A 22,358-nucleotide genomic window follows, 5' to 3' on the forward strand; every position below is an offset into this window, starting at 1 on the left:
GGGCAGGCGCCTGCCTCCTTCCATGGCAGGGCTGGGCGCTGCGCCTCAAGGGGCCCACGGCAGCAGGAGCTTTCACCTTCCCTGGTACTCCAGTGGTAAGGGTGCTACCCTAGGTGGCAAAGGTTGTGGGTTCAAGCCCCAGCCTGGCTTGGGCCCTGTGCTCCTCAGTGAGTCCCTGGTGGGCAGGTGCCCTCAAGGAGGCTGCCCTGGGGAGTGTGGGGGCTTTGGGGTGGTGCCTGCTTGAGCAGCAGGGGGTTTTTTTTGCACTTTGAAGATCAGGGGCACACTAAAAAAAAACCCGGCCAGCCACCGGGTGGCTCAGGACATATCCAACTTGGGCTACAACTTCAAGTCCCCTCCGACTTGCAACCGCGATCACCCCTGAGCTCCAGCTAGTAGGCAAGCGCCGGAGGGGGAAACGGTTGCGTAGTAGATGGCGGCCAGGGGCCTCAAGCCAATCAGGGACTTGAACCCACAGCCCCTGCCACCGCTGGCAGTGTCCCGAGCCACCCTGCCAAAGGGCCAACCTGACTGTGCTGCCCTCCCACAGGCCTCTTCTCCCGCCTCGCCGCCTGCTCTGCAGGCAAACAGGCTCCGTGTGCTCAGCCCCGCACTTAAAAGCAACGTGGTGTCAGCACCACGACTTAAATCCACAGCTCTGAGGCAGGGCTCCACCACCCTGCGCCACCAGCCAGGCCCTCTCCTCCTGGCCCCCGCACCGCCTGCATCAAGGGAGCCCCGGGGCAGCCGCTCCCCCACGCCTCGGGGCCCAGGGGCAGTGGCACGGGCGCGGAGCCCCACTCCACTGGCTTGACCCCCCGAGCACGGCCTCTGCACCTCCTGCGGGGGTGCACGGCTGGGCTCTCCCCTCTTCTCCCCGTCTGCCCGGCCAGAGCCAGGGCCAGCCCCACCCCGCCGTGCAAGAGCTGCAGCAACACCCCAGCCCAGCCACCGTGTGGCCCCCGCCGCCGGAGCCCGGCAGGCAGCCCCCGCACACGTTCCCAGCACCGTCCCCGTGGGATGATGCCGAGCCCCTGGGGAAGCGCTGGGCGCCCGGCGCGGCCGCTCCTGGCTCTGGGCCGCGGCCAGGAAAGGCCGCGAGGTGTAGTGTGGCCCAGCCGGGGGTCTCCCGCCGCCCCCCGCCGCGCCGACTCCGCAGAGCCCCGGACACCCCGCCCGGGGGCCGTCGCACAGCTCGTGCCCGCAGCCCGGCTCGCGGCGGCTGAGGCTCCCGCTCCTGCCCGCCCCCCGCACGAGCCCATCCCCGCCGCACCCGCCCGTCGTCGCGGCCGGGGAGGGCGCCCGCCAGGGCGGCGGGGGGGCCTCGTCGGCTCGCTCGGCGTGCGCCCCCCCGCCCCGGGGCCGCCGGGCGGAGGCAGCGGCGCAGGCGCGGGCGGTCCCGGAGCCAGGTGCTGCCGCCCCGGGGCGGGGGGGGCGGGCGGTAATCGCCCCGTGCGGGGCGGCGGGCCAGGAGCCGCAAGCCGGGCTGCGGGCACGAGCTGCGTGACTGCCCCGGGGGTCTGCGGAGTCTTCACGGCGGGCGGGGCGGGGAAGGCGAACCCTAGGCTGGGCTGGACGTGAGGGTCTGCTCGTGTCCTACCGGCTACGAACTGACGGGCAGGCGGCAGCGTGCACGGTGCTGGGAACGTGCGGGGGGGGCTGCCTGCCCCGCAGCCCCTCTTGTGCCGCCAGCCGGGCTCCGGCGCCGGGGGCCACACGTGGCCGGGCTGGCGTGTTGCTGCAGCTCTTGCACGCGGGGGCGGGGTTGGCCCTGGCTCTGGCCAGTCCCTGATCGGCTTGAGGCTCCTGGCCGCCATCTACTACGCAACCGTTTCCCCCTCCGGCGCTTGCCTACTAGCTGGAGCTCAGGGGTGATCGCGGTTGCAAGTCGGAGGGGACTTGAAGTTGTAGCCCAAGTTGGATAGGTCCTGAGCCGCCTGGTGGCTCACTGGGTTTTTTTTTTTTAGTGTGCCCCAAGTGCAAAAAAAACCAAACCCCTGGTGTTCAAGCAGGCACCACCCCAAAGCCCCCACACTCCCCAGGGCAGCCTCCTTGAGGGTACCTGCCCACCAGGGACTCACTGAGGAGCACAGGGCCCAAGGGCTCCAGCCAAGCTGGGGCTTGAACCCACAACCTTTGCCACCTAGGGTAGCATCCTTACCACTGGAGTACCAGGGAAGGTGAAAACTCCTGCTGCCATGGGCCTCTGCACCCACATAGGGAGGGCCAAGCACCACAGGGCCTGACTGGCTCCTACCCTCACTTCTGGGCCCCTTGACTCTTTGCATGCAGACGTGCACAGGCTGCGCTACAAGGGGAGCTCTGGGAAGACTGCAGGTCCAGACAGCCGCGTGGCCTGGTGGCCAAGGGCCTGTGGGTTTGACTGTGCACAGGGCCAGCATGCCCTGGACCTGCTTTTGCCCTTGTTTTGCCCAGCCACTGTGGGCCAAGGACCATCATATTTGCAGTGCTGGAGAGGCCTTGTTCCAGCCCCACTCGCTCTCGAGTCCAGAGACGTTGAGATGGAGGCCGGGAGGTCTGCCATTGTTTGCTGTTGGGCTGCATGGGTAGCCCCGGCCCTTGAGAGGGATCCAACCCTTTGTGGGGTGGTATAGGTTTGTCGGGGATGTCGTGTGATTAGGGTTTGTCCCATGGTTGATAGGTGTGTGGGGGTGTGTGGGGTGATGGAGCATATGGGGGTGTGTGGATGTGGGGCGAGTGGGTATGGGGGTTGTGGGGGGCTGTGTGTGTGGGGAGGTTGGCTGACATTTGTGAGGGGGTGTGGGTACATGTGTATGGTGGGGTGTGTTTGTGGGACTCACCCTGTAAACACACACACACATACAGTATGCCTTTCTGCACACAGATGGACCACAGACACAATGTCTCTGTGTGCACACACACATTCTCTCTCTCTCTCCCCTTCACTCATTGCTTGGGCACAGACACACACGACACACCCTCCCACTCCTAGCCCCGGGTACCTGTGCGGTCCCCGTGTTCCTGCGGTCCAGCGATGTAGCTGCCTGCGTGCAGGGAAGTAGTGAACACTGCAGCAGGCAGAGACTTCTGGGTGGGGAGGGGAGGGGGCTGGGCTGGGCTGGGGCATTGCAGCCTTGCTCTTGAGTTCTGCTGGCTTCTCCTGCGTCCTACTGCCCGTGGCTAGCACCATCTTTGACAGGCAGCCAGGAGCAGATAAATACTAATTTTCTACATTTTTTAGGGGCCCCCGTGGGCCAGATAGAATGGCCTGGTGGGCCGGGTCCAGCCCACAGACCGTATTTTGCCCACCTCTGATCAACAGCATTGTGCTGGGTCGCCCATTGATGCAGGCCCTTCCCCTTCCCGGGACCTGCAGAGACCCAGAGCAAGACCCCTTGTTGTATGAGGGTGTAACACTTGTAGGATGCCCAGCCCTGGAGAGGAATGGATGCCAATTCCACCCACTGTTACAGAAATCTCTACCTGTTCTCTGTGCCAGTGCAGGGGAGAGAGGCAGGAGGATCGCAGTAGCCAGGTGACAGGAAGGGTCCCTCCATGGAGACAGCAGCAAGGTCTGAAAGAAGCAGCTACATCATCTTACCATCATCTCCTTGGTCTTTGTATCAGTCATGACAGTTAATACTGGGGAGCTCCAAGCCACCAGCCTCCTGCAGACCTTCGGGGTAGCGATCTTTGTGCATGCACCAGACCTAGAGCAAGCACAAGGAGAGCTGACACCTACCTAGTTCCAGGAACACCCGACACCGCCATGCCAAGAAAGGGACGGGCTTGCGGGGCAGATGTCCTCCTGGGTTTCACCAGTCCCAGCCCATCCAGGCCCTACTCTGCAGTGTCTGGGAGAGCTCTCCCAGGGCAGGCTGCACCAGCTCCACCTTAAACGCAGTTGCTTGCAGCTTTGACACGTACCTTCGCATCTGCCTGGCCCCCGGTGCTCAGCAGCGCGTAGGACAGAGGGCTGAGGTCCTGCCCCACAGGCGTGTCTGAGCCCACGGTCAGAGGGAGGCCAAAGCGGTGAGGGGACCACTGGGCACCATCACTGAGAACTGCTGTTCCCCTTCCTGCGGGGTGGCATAGCGGGGCGGGAGTCCCCCTTGCAGGGGCTCCCAGGGACATTTCAGCCTAGCTCCTCATTCCCGTCTGCCTCCCTGGCCCTTCTCGAGCAGGGCTCCTGATGGCACGACTCATTCACTCCTTTAACACCTGCAGCCTCGGAGGCCAAGAGCCTGTGGACGCCCGTGGAGGGCCTCCACCCCACTTCCTTCTCCCTGATCACAGCCTTCCCCCCCGACTCCTAGGACAAGCACATGCATCTCCCAGCCAAGCCAGAGAGGCCCGAATGACTGGGGCGTAATGACATCTGTGGGGGCCTGTTAACATCAGCCCTGTCAACTCTGCCTGCAAAATCTGTGCACATATCACATGCTACAGCTGAGCGCTGTCACAGCCTTGTCTGGTCCCTTCCCTAGGGCACGGCTCCTCTGAAAAGCAGTTACGTTTAACAGGATTCGTTATAAAACGAAGCGTTCTGCTCAGATTTCAGGTATCGTATTAAACCAACCTGAAACATGGCACAGAAAGCCTACCCCTGTGCCGGGCATGGGCCCTTTCTCTAGTCTCCTGGTTCTGAGAAGCAGCAGCCTCTAAATGCAGGAGAGCCCCAGAAATTCAATCTGGGATTTCATGCAACAAATGCTGCAGAAGCGGCGTTCAGCATTATTGGATGGATCTCGGGAAGAGTAATCTGTTGCCTTGATGCTAAGTAGTTCAATCCCAATCTCTGTCTCAGAACAAAACTGCAGGTTGAAAGGTTGGATCCTCCATAAGGACTCAAAAATCACTCGAAGCCACAAGGCCAGTTTATGTAGAAAATGCCTCTCCATTCACTTCAGATTAGGGTTTTGTTTTTAACTCAGGCAAGCTGCTGCGTGGCTGGGACATCGTGGCATTGACTTCGCCATGGCAAGGAGCAGGGGTTGAGTGTGCTGTAGCATCCCATCACCCCCTCCACGCTCTGTAGAGAGGGCGAAGGGTTAGAAGGCCGGTGTCCCGACTGAGGAGAGCAAGGGGCTCAATCAGCTCAGCCAGAGAAGCCCGGAGCTGCTTGGCCCCATTCTCGCTGGGGACTCCGCAACCAGAGCCTGGCACTTCCCTTCCAGGACGGGGATCCTCTTGCCAAGGTGCCAAGCCTTTTCGCACCTCCCAGCGGGCTCCGGCCTCCATGGTTTCCCAGCCAGTTTGGAGTCGCTGCGGGGCTGCAGCCTGCAGGCAGCGGTGGGGGATACTCCGTGTGCGCAGTCGCTGTGACAGGTGCGCAGCCAGCAGGGCCAGCACGGCAAAAGGCAGGAGCAGAAGGACGTGCCCTGCATGTCATATTGTTCTGGGCACCCTCTTTCCCTACTTCACCCCCTTCCCTGCAGCCTAAAACTTACCGACACGCTCGTCTGGGCAGGCACACACAGGCAGGCGTGCCAATCGTGCCAACTACTTTCACCACTGGTTTCCCCCTTCCTTCCCCCCTCGGGAGCACTTCTAGGGCAGTCCTGCCGCCTACGTCTAAGTGAAGACTCCAACATATAAACATAACCTTTATTGCACACGGCGCTGGGTTTTTTCATAGAAAAAGGTATTAACACGTAAGCATTTGCAAATTGAAGCAACTCCTGTTGTTTTCAGAACAGTAAAATAGCATGCAACGTCTTCGAGAATCTGCTTTGTCAAAACCACCGACAATTATCAGGGAAGAAAAAAAAAAGAAATGAAATCGCTGAGTCTCTCTTTGTTGTGCCCCTTTCAAAATGATGTGAAATATATATATGTGCTCACATATATATTTTCTTTTAAATCTGTAACATCGAATTCTTTGTGCCCTGGCTTCTTTTTCAGTTTTGGAGAAGAAGAAAATAGCTTCATTTATACAAAAGAGTTCATCAATGTACAAGAGTCTGTTTGTATTTAAATATAAATAACGCAGGAAACCGGCAGAGTTTGTTGGTTCGTCTCCCCGTCTCCTACACCAGCGTGTAGGATTTGGAGTAGGCTCCGGCCCCTTGTTTCTGAGACCTTCCTATGCCGGACGTGCTCATTTCTAGCAACGAGTCTCTAGAGCCGCCCATTTTGGTGTGCGTGGACAGACGGGGCTCAGCGCTGGGGGCAGGCGTGGAGTCAGCGGCGGTGGCGGTGGGAGCTGAAGCGGCGGTGGCGGGCGCGGGGGCCGAGGGGGCGTTTGCCGGGCCCGGCATGGTGAGAGTTCGTTGAGGTAAGGTGGTTGTGGAGGAGCCCGGGTGCGGCAGGCCCAAGGGCTTGCTTCCTGGGTCTAGCGTCAGGTGCCTGGCTTGCGTGTGGTATGCCCTGGCCAGGTTTCGGATGGAGGCTTCCCTGGGCGGCACCACCGGGCACGGGTCGTGGATGTCGGGCTTGCGGAAGAACGCTTCCGACTTCACGTACAAGGGGAGGTTGCAGTAGTCGCCTGCAGAGAACAAATACACGGGTGAGCGCCTGGTCCCGGCGGCTCGCAGCCGCGGCCAGGGTGCCCGCTCCTGTCTGGGCACGGCCCTCCGCAGCTGCTCGCTCTGCGGCGCTGCACATCGCTGTGCTTTCCATGCGGGAACCTGCTCTGCCTTTGTTCCTCCCCCGTCGGGTTAAGAGCAGGCAGAGCCCTGCTCTCGGCACGCACTGCTATTTGATGCCGGTCTCTCTGAAGATGAATAAAGAGCCCGTGCCGGATAAAAGAAGAAATGGCCAGCATATGGCTTATCCGGCCCCTCTCCCTGCCCAGGAAGGGAGGGAGAGGGCCGGCTGCGAGGCAATGATGGGCTGCACGAATGGCTATTTTCAGCTTTCATCGCTGGACCCTGGGGACAGCCCCACATGTGCGCAGTGGCAGCAGCTGTCAGAGGTTGTGCCGAGCCTTCGGGACGTGGATTTGTTCAGGGATGTCTCCTGCGGTGCCCCACTCTCCCAGCCCGTGCCAGGAGATGCTGCCCTGCTCTGGCAGGGCACAGAGGGAGTTAGCGAGGCAGGATTAGGCCCCTGCCTCTCCTACTGCATGCAGTGGCGAAGGGAGCGGGGAGAGCAGAGCCTGCGGTTTGGTTGCGGGAAGGGTCATTTCCCCCTTGCCACGTGCAGCCCATGACCGAGGGAAGAGGGTCGCTCTGGTCCAGCCTCTCCCCAGAGCCGCGAGGGATGGAGGCAAAGGAAGCCGCGTGCAAGCAGAACGTCCCCGCAAAGGCAACACGGCGCCCCTCCGCCTCCTTCCTCCCAGGGGCGCCGGGTCCCAAAGCAGAGGGGAGCGTCTGCGTCTGAGGATGGAAACGCCAAAGTTGGAGCGATGGTGGCTCGATACCACCTCCCCTCCCAGACCCTCTGCACTGGGGACCCGAAGGTACCTGGCTGGGAGCCGGCCAGGAGCACAGCCCAGGGCTGCAGAGGTGGTGCCCTCCGCTGCGGCTCAGCCACAAGCCAGGCGAGCCACGTCGGTGGCTACAGCAGGTATCACGCGAGCAAGCTCCGCTCCCACTAGCCCCGTGAACTGGAGGCCAGATCAGGAGCCACGGGCAGGGCCATTCAGTGCAGCCCCACGCTGGCGCGAGTGCAGGGCTGCTCCCAGGGGAACGCGTCCTCAGCCCTCATTACCGGGGTTTCCTCTGACATCCTCATAAATCTCCCCAGCAGGAAGTTCATCCTCCGAGCCAGCCGGAGTGATTCATCTCCCCCCGGACGGTTACTCATTACTGTGTCATCACTCTCGAATTAGCCAAGCAAAACAGTTTGCTTTTGCGGGGCGCGGTTCTGCAGGTCTCTGCGGCTCGCAGCCGTGGCATTGCCCATCTGCAGAGTGCCCGGGAAATGCCACGGAGAGGGACTCCTCTGTGGCAGCACACACAGGACTGAACTCGTGGCCCTGCCCCCCGGCAGGTCCTCCTGCTCCCGGGCAGGCCTGGGTGCTGCTCCTGGCCATGATTCCTGAGACTCAGGCTGGGTGCAAGTCAAACAGGGAGGGCAGAGAAATGGAGCCGTGTTAAGCAGCTGCAGATCAGCGACCTGCCAGGTCCCATCCCAGCGTGGACAGCTGTGATGCTGGAAGTGGGCAGACACCAAGGAAAGGGGCCAGACAGGGGCAAGGCGCGGAGCAAGCCCTGACTGTGCAACGGATCCAAGGGGTGTAAGAGCTCACGGCTGCATGGGAGGATGTGTGCATGTACCCAGGGCTGTGCTCAGATAAGCACTTCTTTGTAGGGTACACAACAGCGGGGGCTGACCCTGTCCGAAAAGTCCCCCTCCTCCTCTCTCCCCTCCGGAGCAGGGGGAGACGGGCTGCTTGCAGCCGGGGATCCAAGCTCTGCTGCTCGCTCGGCTGGGACCACAAACCAGCACAGCAAATGCAGACGATGTTCTGCCCCAGACCATGAGAGCCCCGGACCCACGCAAGGGGCCAGGAGAAGCAGAGACGGGGCCGCACCCCGCACCGTCACAGAGAAGTCCCTGTCCGCAAGGCTGCCATTTTTGTTCCTCGGTTTCCCTTTGGCAGACGCCTTCCCTTTGAAGGCCTGGCCACCAAGCATGGGACCCACTTGGCCTGAGCTAAGAGCAGCTGCCAATTCGGCCTGGGATGTGCGGGTGCATGAATGGACCGTGAACGGGAAAGCCTGGGTTAAGCAAAGGCCGGTGCGGGGCTCATTACCAAGGGCTCTCTGCTACTGAGGTCGCCCAGCTGTGGTCACACCTGCAGCCCCTGCTTGGACATGGCTCCCCAGGGCAGGCCAAGAGCATGACCCTCTGCCCTGGGACAGGCAGCCTTGCTCCCACGCGGGGCCGCCGGCCCTGGCAGCGCGCAGGGATACTCACTCTTGTTAGCCCTGTGTGGGATGGGCACCGCCACGTTCTTGCCCCTGTCGCTGTCCTGCGGCTTGGGAGGGGAGGCGGTGAAGCGGCAGATGCCAGGCTCGGAGGGGGTGCTCATGGACGTCATGCTGTCTGCGTTCTCGTTGGTGCCCGTGGTCATCTGGTCGGAGGAGCTGTCGGAGATGAAGCACTCGGTGATCTCGAACTTGGCGTGCTGCAGCTGCTCCTCCAGCTTGGCGTGCTCGTAGGCCCGCGCCAGCTCCTCGTAGGTGGACGAGGCGCTCTCCGTGGACACCATGCTGTTCCGCCCCTTGTCTGGAAAGCAGGGACAGAACTCAGTCCGGCGTGGCGGGCAGCCGGGGGACACCGAGGTGCAAGCCCCGAGAGCGGAGATGGGGGGGAATGCAGCTCTGCCCAGCTAAGCCTTCCTCAGAAACACCCTGTGCCAGGACAAGCAGCTGAGCTCTGCAGTGCAGGGATGACCTTTCCATTTAAAAATGCTTGGATTTTGATGTACACAAGACCCCCCGTGATCAGCCCAAAGAGCCTCCCGCGGTTTGCAGGACGAAGGGGCATCCTAGTTCATTTCTAGCTGTATATTATTGCTGTCTGTGCGTGGCCTGGAAATGCATTTACCATGAACTGTGCATCTACATGTCACTGAAATCAGCAGGATCCAGTGGCGATTGGCCTGAAACACATGCTCCTTTCCTGGGATGCTCTGAAACCTCCCCTGGGTTGGGATCCGGAAGGGAAAGGGATTCGGGACTGGGGAGTCTCCCGTGCGATGGAGATGCTGGTCCCTGCCCAGCCCCAGCGGGCACCTGTCTGGCAGGGCAAAGCTGCTCGTCCAGCAGGCTGCCCTGGGCCAGTCCTGGCCGGGGTCCTGGCAGGACATGCTCAGCGGGAGGGGGTAAGACAGGTGCTAGGAGAACACCCGCACTCAAGGCAAGGCAAGGGGGGCTGCAAATGGTGCACGCGGTCCCCATCTTTCCCAGGGGGAGCTGCAGGGCTGGCAGAGGCGGGTAGCAGGAACGCAGCGAGCAAGGCTTGGGAGAGGAGAGGGAGGGGATGCCTTCTCTCAGGTGCACCAGGAGGCTGGGCTTTGCCTCAGGTGCTGATCATCTGGGCCCGCGCCTTCTGCGGCCCTGGCTCACCTGTATCCTGAGACAGGCTGGCGCTATAGCTGTCGCTCTCCGTGACGGTGATGCCATGCTGGGACCCCACCGTCCTCCAGTCGGAGGTTAGCGTCCGTGCCGGGGTGGACGCCTGGCACTTGGTGAGGGTCCACTGGCTGGAGTACCTGTTGCGGGTGCTGTGCGCAGACTTCACGTTTTTCCTGGACACAGGATCTGAGGCAGGAAAGTCCCAGCGCCAAGTCAAGCCTATTTGTTCTTTGGCATGGAAATTCAGTGCAACGCAGCGCCCCACCGCCTGCTTCCCCAGGCTGGAGACCTCCGGGGGATGGAGAGGGAGCCTCCAAACCCCCAGGTCAGACAAGACTCGAGTAACTGTGGAGCCGCGAGCCTTAGACCCACTCTCCTGTGACTGCCGTTTCAGCTGAGGCACGGGGGGTGGCAGGCAGGGTGAGCTCCCCGGACGACAGGTCAACCTGGCACAGGAGCGCATGGGCACGACCTGGTGCCAGCCTTCGGGTGCACAGGCGACAGGTCCACTGCCCAGAGGCGTGCACGGGGCTGACATGGGGCCTGGGTGGGACTTAGAAAAATTTCTCTGGCATGAAAATTCCCGGCGTCAGGGCTGCACTCGGACCAACTCACAGAGCTGTGTGCATGGTGTGACTGCAGCCAGACACGGTCACTTTACGATGGATTATACCTGCGCCATCCACAGGCCGTCTCCTAAGTCCTCAGCCCATCTCTCCCCACTCACTACCCTTCCCTGCCGGCTGGTCAGGCCCTAATTGAATCTGTGAGCTCCTCGGGGAGAGCCCTGTTCGACCTGCCTGGAAAGAACGGAGCGACCCCGGGGCACTGCGGGAATAGCCCGGGGTGCTCCGGGTGCTGCTGCACACCTGGCGGCAAGGCCCCGGGGCTGGGGGACTGGGGACCGAGGCGGCGGTGCAGGGCCGTGAGGCGAAGGGCAGTGTGCCAGGCCCGGGCGCCCCCACTTACTGGTGCCGGGTCGGATGTCCGACATGTCGATCAAGGGCCCGGTGTTCTGGATCAGAGCGGGGTGGTGCAGCGAGACCCCGGTGCAAAAGCTCTGGGGGTTCACGGCCTGGCTGAACTCTGTGTCCGTCACCGGGATGGTCGCTTTATCGTCCCCTGCGGAGGGAGGAGCCCGGGCTTGAGCGCTGACCTCAGGGAGCCCTTGCTGCCCTCTCAGAGCCTCCGTACTGAGGGCGCCGGCGTCTCTGGCCTGCCAGGAGCCCCCAGCTCTGCCCTACTCGACCCCGGGGCGTCAGACTCTGTGCACAGGGCAGCAGCCCTCCAAAGCCCTTCTCACAGCGTGGGGGGAGGAAGGCTGAGCCCCGTGCTCCCGGCTCCGGGCAAAGGGTGCGACAGGCTCCCCGTGCTGGAGGGAGCACTCCTCATCCCCATCCTCTCCCCTGGCCGCCGGGCGCCCCGCTTACCCAGCTGCTTGATGCCCTCCTTGTCCTCGATGAGCAGCTGCACGCGGGGGATGTCGATGTGCAGTCGCGGCCCCTGCGGCGGCCCCTTCACCGGCGTGTCGAAGCTCCGGTTGTTCTTGCTGCGGGAAGAGACGCCCGTTAGGCCTGGCTCAGCCCGGCGTGGCGCAGCACGCCTGCGGTGCGCTGGGACCCGGGTGGGACGGCGCTGACCGCGAGGGGGCCCAGGCAGCCGCAGCTGCACCGCCCCAGGCCTCCCAGCCCGTGCCACTGCAAAGGGACGTGACAGCGGCCCCAGGGAAGCCCGCACGGCCGAGCACGCCAGTCGGGGGCCACCCACCTTATCAGCATCTCCGCCAAGCTCTTGGCATCTGCGAACACAAAGCACAAGGCGCGTTTTCAGAGCGATGCACTGCGTTTGCGGCAGGGGACGGGAGGGAGCGGCACGCTGGGTGCGAACACAGGGACTTCCCAAGCCCCCTCCAGGACACGGCCGTGTGCCTGCCTCCCTCCCGCAGCCGAGCAGTGACGCCTGCTCCCTGCCCCCGGCAGCCGTCCCCAGGCTGCTGGCCTGGGCTGGGCCTCTCTGCTCCCAGGCCGGAGCCTGTCCCCCAGGGGGGAAGCCCCCGGGCCCCTGCACGCTCTCCAGCCGCAAGCCCGACTCAGGCAGCCCCCGCCACGTGCTAACGGCCAGTCCTGCACACGCCTGGGGTCACTGCCCAAGGATGCTGGGCCCTACCCCCCGGCACCAGTGGGATGCACGCTCACCGCGCAGCCTCTTCAGGCGCTTCTCCTTCCTCTTCTTGCGGATGATGAAGAGCAGCGCCACCCCGAGCGTGGCCAGGATTACGGGGCAGGCGATGGTGAAAAGCTTCTTCACGTCATCTCCCTCCCCCTGAGCGGACTTGATGGGGGGGATGGTGCCTGGGCAGAGCACACACATGGGGCAGTGAGGCCAGGCCCTACGGCTGGATGCCCCGTGCAAAGCTGGGGACGTGCGCGGCCTGCGCAGCGGGTTCACGGAGGGCCAAAGTGAGAGCCCAGACTGGCTGAGGACCCTTGCTGACACCATCCCCGGCCCCGTGCTCCTCCGCCAGCCCCGCGCACTCACTGCCGTCATAGTCCAGCGTGGCGAACTGGGTGGTCTCGTTGCCGCAGCCAGCGCTGTTGCAGGCCTTCATGCGCAGCTCGTACCAGGTGGCCTCACGCAGCTCGGTCAGGAAGACCTCGCCGGAGCTGTTGGTCCTGAGGCTCTGCCAGACCCAGTTGCCCTTGGGCCGGTACTCGAGCACGATGGCGGTGATGGGGCAGCCCCCGCTGCTCCAGCCCTGCAGGTTCAGCCGGGCGTGCGTGGCGTTGATGTGGGTGAAGAGGTGCTGGTCCTTGCTGAAGGAGGGCTCTGTGGGGGCAGTGTGCCGTCAGGCTCTCACGGCGTCCGCCGGGCCCGGGCCCCAGCGCCTCAAGCAGCTGCCGCGGCAGGGCTGGGGGCTCAGGCCTGCGGAGTTGGTGGGAGCCCCCTCCCCCTGCAGCCGCTAGCAAAGAGCAAGCCCCTCGCAGCCCACCCCGGCTGCCACCTCCCCTCGGTGCCGCCGGTCCGGGCTGCTGTGTGTGGGGACTCGAGAGCAAAGCCCCGTGCCCGGGGGCTGCTGGACACTGCGAGCAAGAGGACAGCAAGGGTCCCCCTCGGGCTGCGGCTCCACTCCCTGCGGCAGGGGGTGCTTGTGGCCAGGCGATGAAGCCCGGGGACCACAAGCGCAGGTCCGGCTTGGGCCAGTGGTGCAGAGCTGCAGCACGTGGCCGCAGAGGTCACCTCGGTGCGCTGGGGAGATGCCTTGCTTGTGCCGTCAGTCACAAGCAGCAGTAATGCCTCTGCCCTGAGCTCCTCAGCGCACGCCAGTGCCCAGTTTTAAAGGGGCTCCTGACAAGGCCGGAGGGGAAACACAGCTGGAGCCGCGCTGCCTGGAGCGCAGAGCCCTGGGCTGCGCCAGCGGGCGGGCAGTGGCAGGGAGCAGGCGACGGGGCACTGCCCCGCCAGGCGCAGAGGGCAAGGTGCACGCCCTCCTTCAGCCGGGAAGCAGGGGGAAGCCCCTACGTGGCATCACGGCAGAGCCTGGGCTGCCCGGGCTCAGACCCCCGACCCCTCCTGCCCTCAGAGACAGCCAGACCCTCCTCTGGACCACGCGTGCCAGGGGAAGCGGTGAAGGTGGCCGGCGCCCCCGAGCGGCGAGCGCGCTACCTCTGCCGTGCGTCTTGGCCTCGATGATCTCGCTGATGCGCCCGGCGCCCACGCTGTTCTTGGCCGCCAGCTTCACCTTGTACCACGTGCCGCACTTGAGGCTGTCCAGCTTGAAGGAGCGCTCGCTGGAGCTGATGAACACGTCCTTCCACTCCTCGCTGTTGTCCACCGAGTACTGCAGCACGAAGCCTGCGGGGAGGAGCGGGGCCATTACTGCCAGAGGGACCAGCAGGAGTGGATGGGGCCAACGCAGACGGCAGACAGCACGGCAATGGGGTGGGCAGGGGGAGCCCTGGGGTGGAGAGCCGAAGCGGGCGATGCACGAGCAGTGGCTGTCGTGCCTCAGGGCTGCTCCGAGTCAGCCGTGGCTCCCGCTGCTGCCTGTGCAGAAGGGCCGGGCAGCCAGTGCCCCATGCACCATCCCTGGGGTTTGCACGTGGCCTGGGACATGCTGCGCGCCCGGTGCTGGAGAGTGCAGGGGCCCACAGCCCCTTGGCCCGGGGCTCCCCTGTGCTCCCACATGGGTCGAGATGCTTCCAGCCACCACGGGAGGTGCTGCACGAGCGGGGGGCCGTGGAGGCCTCGGTGGGACTCTTGCAGTCGCCAGCCCCCTCTCCCCCCGATCCTGGGTCTCCCTTGCAAGGCTGTGCTGGCACACGAGTGCTTCCAGACCGGGCCTGCCCGGCACCCCCCCCCGCCTGCTCCACCGCCCCCTGCCCCAGGCCGGTCAGAGCCCAGACGCCTGCCCCGCGTCGCACCCTCACCCCAGCGCCGGCCACGCGGAGCAGAGGGACCAGCGGGGTCAGTGCCTGGCTGCTGCCCCCAGCGCTGCTCCCTGGTGCCTGCCCACCGCCTCCCCGCTCGTGGGGGCAGGGATCGCCCCGAGCAGCCTCCTCCCCGACACGGTGAGGCTGGCTCTGCCGTGGCTGTGGGGGCACAGATTTGCTCTAGGAAACCCCCCCTTCCCCTTCCTGCAGAGGGTCCTTGCACTGTGGTGTTTGTACCGAACAACCTCTTTGGGTCCTGGCCTCTACCCCAGGGTCACGCAGTCCTGGCCCCCCGCCCCGGACCCCGCCGGGTTGGGCCGCACTCACGCCCCCGGCCATGCTCCCCGGCCCAGCTCGCCTGGTGCCATCGCCGGCGCTTTGCAGTTACCTGCATTCACATCAGGGCCCGGAGAGCGCGGGGCGTGATTGACTGGAGCGCGGCTATAAAGGGAAGCCAGAATTAACTAGCTCCCTGGGGAACCTGCTCGGAAGTTGCTTCTGTCACCGAATGCCACCTCCTTTCACATGATTAAGAGCATTAGGAAGCACACCGCGTCCTCGATGAATAAACCTGTTACACTCCTGTCAACAGCAGGCCTTAAAATGGCTCTTTGGGCTTTGGCGGGGGAGAGGCAGGCACAGCGACACAGCCGCAGTCGTTAGGCTGTGATCAGGCGAGCGCCGCTCCGAGCTCTCTCGCGGTCCCAGGACCCTGCGCCCGCAGCGACTCGCCCGCCAGGCCCCTAACACGTGAGCCAGTCCAGCGGGGCCCGAAGGCCACCTTTCCATGCATGTGCCGGCCAAGCATTTCACAGCCACCCTGTGCAACACAAGTGCCTGCACACATACATACATGCACACGCTTTCCTGCATCTTTAACCCTGACTGTCCCCCAGGACAAACTGGCCGAGGGAGAGACTTTTATCTGGAGGGTGGAGAGCCGCGCAGCCTGGATCCTGGCACAGCTCTGCCGGCCCGTCGGTCCGCACAGACAGGGCCCGTGTTAGCATTCTCCATGCGCAAAGACCAGACAGCTATTCCAAGCCTAAATGACCTGCTTCAGCCGGAGAGACGAAAACGAGACTGCACAACGGCCCTTAAGAGAGTCGGCAACGCGTGCGTGCACGTGCAAGCGCGACCTCCTACCATCCACGCTGAACCCCGTGCTAAACATCTGCCAGCCACGGGGAGCAGGGAGCCCTGGCCGGGGCATGGCACAGACACGTATGTCACAGGCTCGGCTTTCCCGTGCTGCCGAGCGAGCGCCTGTCCCCGTGCACGTGGCTGCTGGCTCAGCCGGTCGCCGGTCTGCGGCCCCTTTGGGGACTGGGTCTTGGAGCCAGCCAGATGTTTTGGATCAGCTGGTCCACGTGCAAGGGGCAGAACATGTTACTGCTCCCCTGGCTGGGAGCACTTTGATATTGGGACAAGTAAATCTAAGGCCCCGTGGTGCAGCCCCCGGCTGGAAACAAGGGGCTCCTCTGCCTGGGGCCGTCCAGGCTTCAGCTGCGGCAGTCGGGAGATTTGCCTCTGCCCCGACTCCCCCCCAGTGGGGCCAGGGAAAGGCCAGGAGGCTTCACCTGTGTTGGGTGGTGATGGCAGTGCCTGGACATCCTGCATGAGCGTCCCTGCCAGCACCCAGGTGCACCCCGCTCACACGCCCCGCATCCCATCCCAGCATCCAAACACGAGGCCTGACTGCACGCGGCCTATGACCCACCACACCTGCACCAAGTGGTTCCCTGCAGTCGCAGCCCCCAGTCGCGTGCAAGCTTGGGGTGGGGGCTGTCCATCCAGAGAGATGCCCGGCCTCATCCCTGCCCATCGCCTGCTATGATGCCGTTCCCAAGGCAGCTCCACCCGGGGCACTGCAGACGGAGGACCCCAACGGGCTGCTGGCCCAGCGCTTGCTGGGCTGGGATCACACACCATCCCCGACTTACTTATTTCTTTACATGCAGCGTGTTTTTAATATTCCTAATCCAATTATAACCAAATTTATCAACAGAGGCCGTTGGAGTGAAAGGCGGCCGGCTGGGGAGATTGGCTTGTAATTACTTTCATGCTTTTAATTAGTTGTAAGCAGGGTCTCCGTCCGCCTCCCCGCTCCCCATTCTGCAGCTGTTCCCGCGTATCCCTCGCATGGAGGCGCGGGACTTCCCAGAGCGCTGTCACGTCGCGCCACGGCGGGAAGGGGAGCGGCCGCGGGGGGGACAGTCCTGGGTGGGGAGGCGCAGGGTGTCACGGGCATTGGAGCAGCGGCTCGTGCCCACCCTAGCGCCAGCCTGCGCGGCCTGCCCTGTTAGCAGCTTCAGCCGCAGGATGTCTGCAGGCTTTGGCAGCACAGGATGGTGACTTGAAGCCTCCACCCCTGGCCAGGAGCATTACACTTGCTGGAGACGGAGGATGCCAAGGCCCCAAGGTCAAGCCCTACTTTAACCACTGCACTGCACTCTCCTTTCGGAGCTGTGCATGGACACCACCGCGCGCGGCCCCACGCAGCACGGCCCAAAGCACCAGTGCCCGCAGGCCGACCAGCCTCAAGGGCTCCCTGCTCCCAGCCGGGCGCTGCCTTACCTCGGATGGAGCTGCCACCGTTGTCCCCTGGGATCCAGGCCAACGTGATGGATGAGGCGGAGGTTTTAGACACGGTCAAGCGGGGTTGGTCCGGGGGCACTAGGCCAGGGAGACAGCACAGTCACTGCAGGCATTTTCCACTGGAACCAGCACCGCTCCCCTGCCCTGCTAAAGGGTTACTCTCCTGCCACCCCTTCGACCTGACGTGTGCCCGCAGCTAACCCGCGGAGCCCCGGCAGTGGCACGGCACATGGAGACACCCCTAGCCTGGTGGGCTGGCAGGTGGGAAGGTGCCCAGGCCAAGCACCACAACACCTGCATGTGCCTGCAGCAGGCAACTGCGATGCCCCGTGGGCCGCCGGGCAGCTGAGACCCACCGGCCGCGCGGTTCCTTCCAGGGCTGCTGCGGCCGAACTGGCAGGCCCGGCTGGGTCCGCCCTGGCTGCCCCGCACGGCCTTTACCTTGCACCAGCAGGTTGATGATGATGGTGTCGAAGCCCCAGGTGTTGGTGGCGGTGCAGGTGTAGTACCCAGAATCCTCTGCTTTCACCGAGCGCAGGACCAGCGTGCCGTTGGCTTGGATCAGGCGGTGCCCATCCACCGTCACCGGGATGGCAGAGTCCTCGCTGCGAGCATGGCGGAGGCCCAGGGGCTCGTCAGCACCAGCTCCCTCCCAGGCCATGGGGCAGAGTGCAACACCCCAGCCACCAGCCAGGCCCCCCAGAGGCTTTGGGCACGTAGCCCCGGGAGCCACGGAGCCCACGCGCCAAGGGTAGCTCCTCCCAGGCAGGACCCCCCGGGGAGACTGGCGCCGAGCCCATCCTACCTGTCCTTGGTCCATTTGATGGCGGGCACCGGCTCGCCGACCGAGTTGCAGGGTAGCCTCACGTCCTTCATCCAGGGGGTGGTGACGGTGCCACCGAAGGAGATGATCTTGGCGGGGGCTGCAGGGCAGGCCAGGTCAGCCCCGCGGGACCTGCAGCTCCTACCAGCAGCCACCCCAGGGCTGCAAAGGGGCTCGCCGCGATTACTGACCCAGGGACCCGTTTCCCAGGGGACGTGAGGCCGGAGAGGGGCACGGGCAGCGGATTTTGGGCATGAGGGGCTGCCCAGAGCACGGCACGGGGACACCCCGAGGCTGCAAGCCCCTCTCCTGTGCTGCCCCTCCGCGAGCACCCGGGCCCTGCCGTACCTTTCCCCGCAGGCTCGATGGTGACCTTCTCGCTGATGTTGCCGCGGCCCGCAGAGGTGACGGCCGCCACCCAGAGCAGGTACTGCTGCCCGCGGTTCAGGTGGGCGATGCGGTAGAAGAGCTGGTCGGGGCTGGTCTCGTACTCGCTGGGGGCCTGCGGGGAGCGGGAGGCAGCGCGGCTGGTTACCCAGGGCAGGGCCAACCCCCGGCACGGGGCTCTTCTGCCCCTTCCCGGAGGCACCCGCATGCCCTGCTCCTCACAGCAATGACCAGCGCCAGCCTGGGCTGCTGTGCCCGGCTCCCGAGAGCTGCGAGCAGAGAGGACATTGGTGCCTAACTGGCCTCGGACAGCTTTGATGGCTGCGGTCAGCATCCCATGCTTAAGGTCAGCTTCAAGCCCCACGTTCCCAAGGGGCACGGATTTCATTTAGCAGAAAGCCAGGGCCAGGGCCTGGCCAGCGCTGGCTGGACAGGGGACACTGCTCCTGGAGCGGCCTGGCATTTGCAGGGGCTGGCCCGGCCCCGGCCCCCGAGCGCGCGCCCGGCGCCTGGCATCTCTCAGTGCCAGCACAAGCCGGCTGGTGTCGTCATTTCCCCCGGGAGCCCGTTCAGAGCTGCAGGAACAGATGGTGGCAGCGGTGGCAGCACGATTTGCTCCCGCGCGCTCACGTAGCCATAGCCGAGCCCCGCGGTTCCTCCTGCTGAGCGAGCCAGCGAGGCCCGGGCTCGACTGGCGAGAAGGCCGCAGCAATTTGCTCTGCAGCTGACAGCAGATGGCGAGTGGTTGGGCAGCGTGCAGCACAACGCTGCAGCCAGAGCCCCCAGGCCTCGGGTCCCACTGCCCCGGTGGGGCTGCACCCCCACCTGCCAGGCAGCCCCCGTGCCCTCACGCCCCATCACCAAGTGCCCCGAGCCCTGCGTGGTCCCCCAGAGCCACCCTGCACACCCAGCTGGCCCCGACGGCTGCCCTGCACTCAGGCGAGGTGAGATTTGACATTGCTTCTGCAGGATGCTAAAGCCCATCAGCCCAGGCACGGCCACGCATTGGACACGGGGCGAACCAGAGGAGCAGTCGGTGCCCAGCCAGGCCCTGGCCGCTCTCTTCCAAGCCACGGGCTGGCGGGAAGGGACGCAGGGCCCACCCGAACCACAGGGACTGGCCCAGACTCGCTGCTGGCAGCGAGACCTGGCAGCAAGGTGGGCTGGAAGGCACCTTCAGGGCCCGGTTCTCCCCCCCACGGCAAGGACACGGAGACGCTGCAGCCCAGCGCCCGCAAAGCCTGGAGCCACCTGTTCAGCAGGGACACATGGGTCTGGCATCTCCCAGGCACAGAGGGGAGAGGGATTACAGCACTAAACCTCCACTCTGAGGGAGGGACGGGTCATTTTACGTATTTACACACGCGCACACACTTACATGCATGTGCGTAGGGACACGCATTGCACACAGGCACACTTGCATGCACGATGCGGCGTATGTGTGTTGTGTTGGATGCGAATGCACCCTGTGTATAGCCACACGCAGATGAATATTATATGGCATACATAATTTTTTAACCAAATGACAGTTTTGACAAGATGCCAGGAAAACAATATCGGATCCCAGCGGTTTTACCAGTTGCTTTGATGAAAAGATTATGTTGCCCTGGAAACCAGAGGCTCAGATATTGAAATGAATTTGAGAAGGAGCTTTTGATACGCACTCGCTCGCAGACCTCCCGTCACCCTCTCCCCTGACGCTGGGGTGGGGGTGGGACCCAGCTTAATTTTGATTTCATTTTCCGGCAGCTGCTGGCAAGGAAAACGTCTCCCAGCTCCCCCTCGAAGGCGCCCGGGGCTGGAGGGGCAGTGGAAGAACCGGCGGAAGGCGACAAACAGCAGGTGGGATCACGGCCCGGGGCCAAGTGCACACACGCGTGCTTGCACAGCCCCTCGGCCTCAGCACTGCTGCCCGCTTCCTGCCCAGGGGGCCTCCCCGCTGCGCTTGCCCTGCTCCCTGCTCTGGGCTGCAGGTCTCTGGTCCCACGGACAGGGAGGCAGTGGCACCTGCTTCTGCCTGGTGGGCCTGGCCCCTCCCCGGGGACCGGCTGGAGCCCAAGCAGGGCACGTGTGTGCAATGCCACAGGGAGGCCCGGAGCTCGGGCGAGCGGGGGCTGCAAGCAGAGAGGAGCCCGTTCTGTCACGGAGCAGGGACAGGGCATGCAGGAGACCACAATGCATCCTGCAGCGCCCGGGAAGGGCAGGAGCAACCCCAGTGACACGGGAGCGGGGGATCCAGAGAAGGGCAGAAATGGCCACGGGGCAGATGCAGAGGTGGGAGGAGAGCCCAGGCCAAGATGTCCAAGCCAGGCCCCAACCTCCTCCGGGCTGTAGCTCGCATAGGGCACGTGGGGCAAAAGCCCAGAGCCCCTGGGCAGGCACAACTGTGCTCCAGCCCCTGTGGGTCAGGCCACCCCTGCTGCCTCTCCAAGCTCAGCAACATGGCACTGAGCTGCTCTGCTTTCCCTGGGACGTTTTCACACCGTGCAACACAGCCGCCCAGAGACTGACCTCGGAGGGGCTGCGAAGAGCAAGACGTGGCCGAGCGCCGGGAGGGGCAGGCAGCCCCGAGCCGTTAGCAGGAGCCCTGGGCCAGAGGCAAACCCTGCTGGGGGGCGATGGGAGCTGGATCGCCTCCATTCAGCCCTACAGCACTGGTGGGACCCCAGCTCAGCCCTGGCTCGCTCCTCTGTTTCTCTTGACCTCTCTGCTGCTCGTTCACGAGCTACACGTCCGCCCACTAACCCGGGGGACCAGGAGATTATGGGGCGGCTGCCCAGCGCGGCTGGCAGTCGGAGGGGCAGGGTATCTGGGCTCAGACCCGAGGGGCCTCATGTCCTTCACCTGTCTATATGGCCACCAAAAGTGCTTGCCCATCACAGCCCACCCCCCGAGCCCTGTACATACCGGCTGGCCGGAGCCCGGGCTGGAGCAGAAGATGGTGTACTTGCGGATGATGCCGTTGGGCTTGGTTGGGGGCAGCCAGGACACCACCACGCTGCTGGCAGAGGAGGGCACGGCTTTGATGCCAGCGGGAGGGCCTGGAACTGAGAGAGGGAGAGGTGGCATCAGGGGATCCACCGTCCCGAGCAAAGCACGCACGGACCTATGAGCAACCCGCCTCTGCCACCCACAAACGTGTTGCCAGCTGATCCTCCCGGATGCACCTCCCACACCTGGCTTATTTTGAGGCACTGCTTCCTCCCCAGCCCTACGCTCCAGAAGCCACAGTCCCCTCCTCTTGGCAAGCCAGGACCGGGGGGACGGGGGTGCACAGCGCAGAGGGCAGAGCCCCAACTCAGCGCTGGGCTTTCCGCCTCCTGGTGAGCACCTGCCCAGGGCTACGGGCAGCGGCTGAGGGCAGGGAAGCGCCTCTGCCTTGCATTGTCCAGGAAAAGCTTCAGAGTAAAACAAAAAGCTCCAGGCTTCACGGCTCAGTCAGGGGCTGCCGGGCAGATGCAGCCCTGTGCATGCACCAGGCCGAGTGACCACAGCGGTGGAGCTCAGGACCACATCCTGCATCCTCTGGGAGGAGGCAGAGCCCATCCAGGGCCTCGCTCTGCAATGCCCAGTCCCTGCCCAACGGACCATGCAGCTCTGTGGCCAGAGCACAGGCCTGGACCGCTCAGTCCAGCCCACAAACATGCTCCCGCACCCGCCCCTGCAGGGGTCTGGGCATCACCTGGCACCAGGGGAAGCAGTCCACCCCTGCCTCTGCCTGGCCGCGCGGCCGGGGTCACCTCCGCCGGCTGCCAGGCCAAGCAGGGCTCTGCCGCTGGCTCTCCTGAGCTAGGCGCCTGGATTAACACGCGCTCTATCAGCCTAATCAGGAGAGGAACATATGCTCGCCCAAACACCCCCTGACAGATTGCAGCCTGCAGGGGTCTAGGGACACACGGAGATCCTTGGCACCGCGTCCAGGCGGCACAGCCACCGCCCGCCGAGCTGAGCAGACAGATGCCGCCGCTCTGGAAGGGACCTCCTCGAACCAGCCGTAAGGACTGGCATCCCCCGGGACCGCGCAGCCACAGCACCTCTGCCCTGCCCTGCTCCAGGACAACATCCCAGCACCGGGGACCGTGCTCAGCTGGCTCGAGGGCTTGGCAGCTG

The 22,358-nt window shown here is 64.2% G+C and overlaps 1 protein-coding gene across 2 annotated transcripts in view; it reads right to left on the minus strand.

The window, feature by feature from the left end:
• Positions 1-5,604: 5,604 nt before the first annotated feature.
• DSCAML1 (DS cell adhesion molecule like 1) overlaps positions 5,605-22,358 on the minus strand; it is a 151,031-nt gene continuing 134,277 nt past the window's right edge. For both annotated transcript variants that reach the window (XM_090027731.1, XM_090027732.1), the window contains 14 exons: positions 21,156-21,295; positions 18,210-18,363; positions 17,844-17,961; positions 17,480-17,643; positions 17,018-17,116; positions 13,674-13,862; positions 12,549-12,836; positions 12,206-12,361; positions 11,778-11,808; positions 11,441-11,559; positions 10,980-11,132; positions 10,002-10,196; positions 8,848-9,159; positions 5,605-6,469 (listed from right to left, as the gene is read on the minus strand). In XM_090027731.1, coding sequence (XP_089883857.1) covers positions 6,012-6,469; positions 8,848-9,159; positions 10,002-10,196; positions 10,980-11,132; positions 11,441-11,559; positions 11,778-11,808; positions 12,206-12,361; positions 12,549-12,836; positions 13,674-13,862; positions 17,018-17,116; positions 17,480-17,643; positions 17,844-17,961; positions 18,210-18,363; positions 21,156-21,295 — 2,576 coding nt within the window. In that variant the 3' untranslated portion in view covers positions 5,605-6,011. The remainder of the gene's footprint in view (positions 6,470-8,847; positions 9,160-10,001; positions 10,197-10,979; positions 11,133-11,440; positions 11,560-11,777; positions 11,809-12,205; positions 12,362-12,548; positions 12,837-13,673; positions 13,863-17,017; positions 17,117-17,479; positions 17,644-17,843; positions 17,962-18,209; positions 18,364-21,155; positions 21,296-22,358) is intronic.

This window comes from Crocodylus siamensis, chromosome 14 (assembly GCF_052110815.1).
Source record: "Crocodylus siamensis isolate JL-2025a chromosome 14, ASM5211081v1, whole genome shotgun sequence".
In the NCBI taxonomy this organism is placed as follows: Eukaryota; Metazoa; Chordata; order Crocodylia; family Crocodylidae; genus Crocodylus; species Crocodylus siamensis.